The sequence below is a fragment of the Suricata suricatta genome, chromosome 10, assembly GCF_006229205.1.
Source record: "Suricata suricatta isolate VVHF042 chromosome 10, meerkat_22Aug2017_6uvM2_HiC, whole genome shotgun sequence".
NCBI lineage: Eukaryota > Metazoa > Chordata > Mammalia > Carnivora > Herpestidae > Suricata > Suricata suricatta.
The window spans coordinates 63,223,691-63,226,354 of NC_043709.1; the positions used below are offsets into that span (position 1 = coordinate 63,223,691).

General features: G+C 48.8%; 1 protein-coding gene across 1 annotated transcript in view; it reads left to right on the plus strand.

Moving 5' to 3' along the window:
• FAM186A (family with sequence similarity 186 member A) overlaps nt 1-2,664 on the plus strand; it is a 77,657-nt gene that overhangs the window by 57,335 nt on the left and 17,658 nt on the right. The window contains exons 6-7 of the mRNA XM_029955500.1: nt 4-1,120; nt 1,211-2,186. Coding sequence (XP_029811360.1) covers nt 4-1,120; nt 1,211-2,186 — 2,093 coding nt within the window. The remainder of the gene's footprint in view (nt 1-3; nt 1,121-1,210; nt 2,187-2,664) is intronic.

The window sequence follows — 2,664 nt, forward strand, 5'->3', positions numbered from 1 at the left end:
CAGGGGATCCCCCTCACCCCTCAGCAGGTCCAGACACAGGGGATCCCCCTCACCCCTCAGCAGGTCCAGACACAGGGGATCCCCCTCACCCCTCAGCAGGCTCAGGCACAGGGGATCCCCCTCACCCCTCAGCTGGCCCAGGCACAGGGGATCCCCCTCACCCCTCAGCAGGTCCAGATACAGGGGATCCCCCTCACCCCTCAGCAGACCCAGGCGCAGGGGATCACTCTCACCCCTGAGCAAGCCCAGGCAGAAGGCATCACTCTCACATCTGAGCAGTTCAAAGCATTGGTGGACACCCTCACCCCTGAGAAATGCCAGGGCTTGGGTTTCATACACACTCCTGAGAACGTTCATGCATGGGGGTCTCCTCTTGCTGCAGCACAGGCCTGGAAATTGGGGGTCCCTATCACTCCAGAAAATGCCTGGGTCTCAACTGCCACTCTTACCCCTGAACAGACCCAGGCTTTGGGTACTCCTCTCTCCTTAGAACAGGCTCAAGCATTAGGGATTTCTCTCTCTCCAGAACACTTGTGGGAATCAGATAAATCAGATAAATCCCATGCCTTAGGATTTCCCCTTACCCTTGAGCAAGTCCAACCTTTGGGAGCCCCCTTCATCCCAGGACAATCCCATCCCATGGGGGTGGATGATCTAAAATCAAGAGCAGCTCTCATTGATGAACGGCTCTCACCACTTGGGGTCCATCCTCTTTTAGAACATACCCTGAAAGTTGGGATCGTGCCTGTTACTGATAAACCTGTCACACCAAGTGTTCCTCATATTTCTAAGCAGTTCCCCACATTGGATTCTTCCAGTCTTAGATCATTTCAAAAATTGAAGGCTCCTGTCCTTCCTAGGCAATCCCCAGCGTCTGCTCCTATTGCTGAGAAGTCCTCTCCTATTCCCTTGCAGATATCACGGTCTCCTCTTTCCCAAGCCCCTGGGAAATTGCTAGGAGTGAGCCTTCCTTCTGAGCCTGGAAAACTCCTTGCACCACAGACTTTTCCTTCCTCTAAACAGACTTTGTTTTCTAAAGGTCAACCCACCTCTGTTCAGTCTGCAGCACCAGAGGTCCCATTGACCCCTGGGACCCTGCCAACTTCAAGGCAGCCCCTTACACTGGAGACCCTTCTTGGCCTTCAGCAGTTCTTTACCTCTTGGGGCTCTTGGACTCCTCAGTTACCTCAGATATCAGAAGACCCTCTTGCCCCCAGGCAGCCCCTTATATCTAGAGCCCCACATACCTCTGCACAGATTCCTGGTCTCTTGGCCTCTCCTTCTTCTAGGAAGCCCTTTGTTCCTGGGACCTCTTCCATCCAGGGGGAGCTCCTGGAACCTAGACCCTTAACACGCTCTGAGCAGCCCCAGGCATCCCAGCCCGGTGTTACCTGTGAGCAGTCTCTCTATCTACAAGCTCCTTCTACCCTTGGGCAGCATCAAGCTTCCCCACCACAGATCCCTCCCACCCCTGGGCATCCTCCAACCCTATGGGCCTCCCCAACTCCTGGAAAGCCCCAGAAAGATTTATCCTCTTCTGTCTCCAAGGAAAGTAAGGAAAGATTGGCAATTTCTTCTCTGAAATCTAAGTCAGCATTTGTTCATCCCAGTGCTGCAGATTTCAAGGTAACTCAAGCCCCTTTCACCACCAAGAAGTCCCAAATATCAGAGGTCTCTGACACTTCTGAAGAAATCCCAATATGCCATGATCCTATTGCCATGGAACAATTTAGAACATTTCAGTCCTATCTTACCAATTACAGGACACCAGTACCACAAACTCCTTACATTCCCACACTCCTGAAGCCTGGAACATCACTACCTTCTCTTACAACTAAACTACCCAAAACATCACAGATCTCGTCTTCTGAATGGGACCAGAAATCTCAGTTCCCCCCTATAGACAAGCCCTGGATACTGACTTCAGTTTCACATACCAAGAAACCCAAGATGATGGTGCCCCCTTCCACTCCCCAAGAGTTCAAAGAGCAGAGATATTTTGTTGATGTGGAGGCTCAGAGAAAGAACCTGATACTCTTAAATCAGGCCACAAAAGCTTCTGGACTTCCTTCACAGCTACACGCAACAGCTAGGAATCTCATAATTGAGACACTTCATTCGGACACAGTTCGGCTGGGATACTTATTCCACAAGTACATTGCTTACAGGCTGATCCAGCGTGCAAGGTATATGTAATATTGAGTGTCCAGCTTTCTGGTTTAGTCCTGATTTCAAATATCTTCCCTTCATTACCCTATAAGTATGTACATATTTGTCAGATTAGATGTTCTAAAATATCCTCTCTTTTTTTAATGTTTATTTATTTTTGAGAGAGAGAGATGCAGAGTGTGAGTGGGGGAGGGGCAGAGAGAGAGAGAGAGAGAGAGAGACAGACAGACAGACAGACAGAATCTGAAGCGGGCTCCAGGCTCTGAGCTGTCAGCACAGAGCCCGACATGGGGCTCAAACTCACAAACTGTGAGATCATGACCTGAGCTGAAGTCAGATGCTTAACCAACTGAGCTACCCAGGTGCCACTAAAATATTCTCTCATAGGTCTGTAGGATGAAGCTTATTTAAGATAGCAAAAGGAGATATATATATATATATATATATATATATATATATATATATATATATATGAAATAAAAAATGATCCATTTC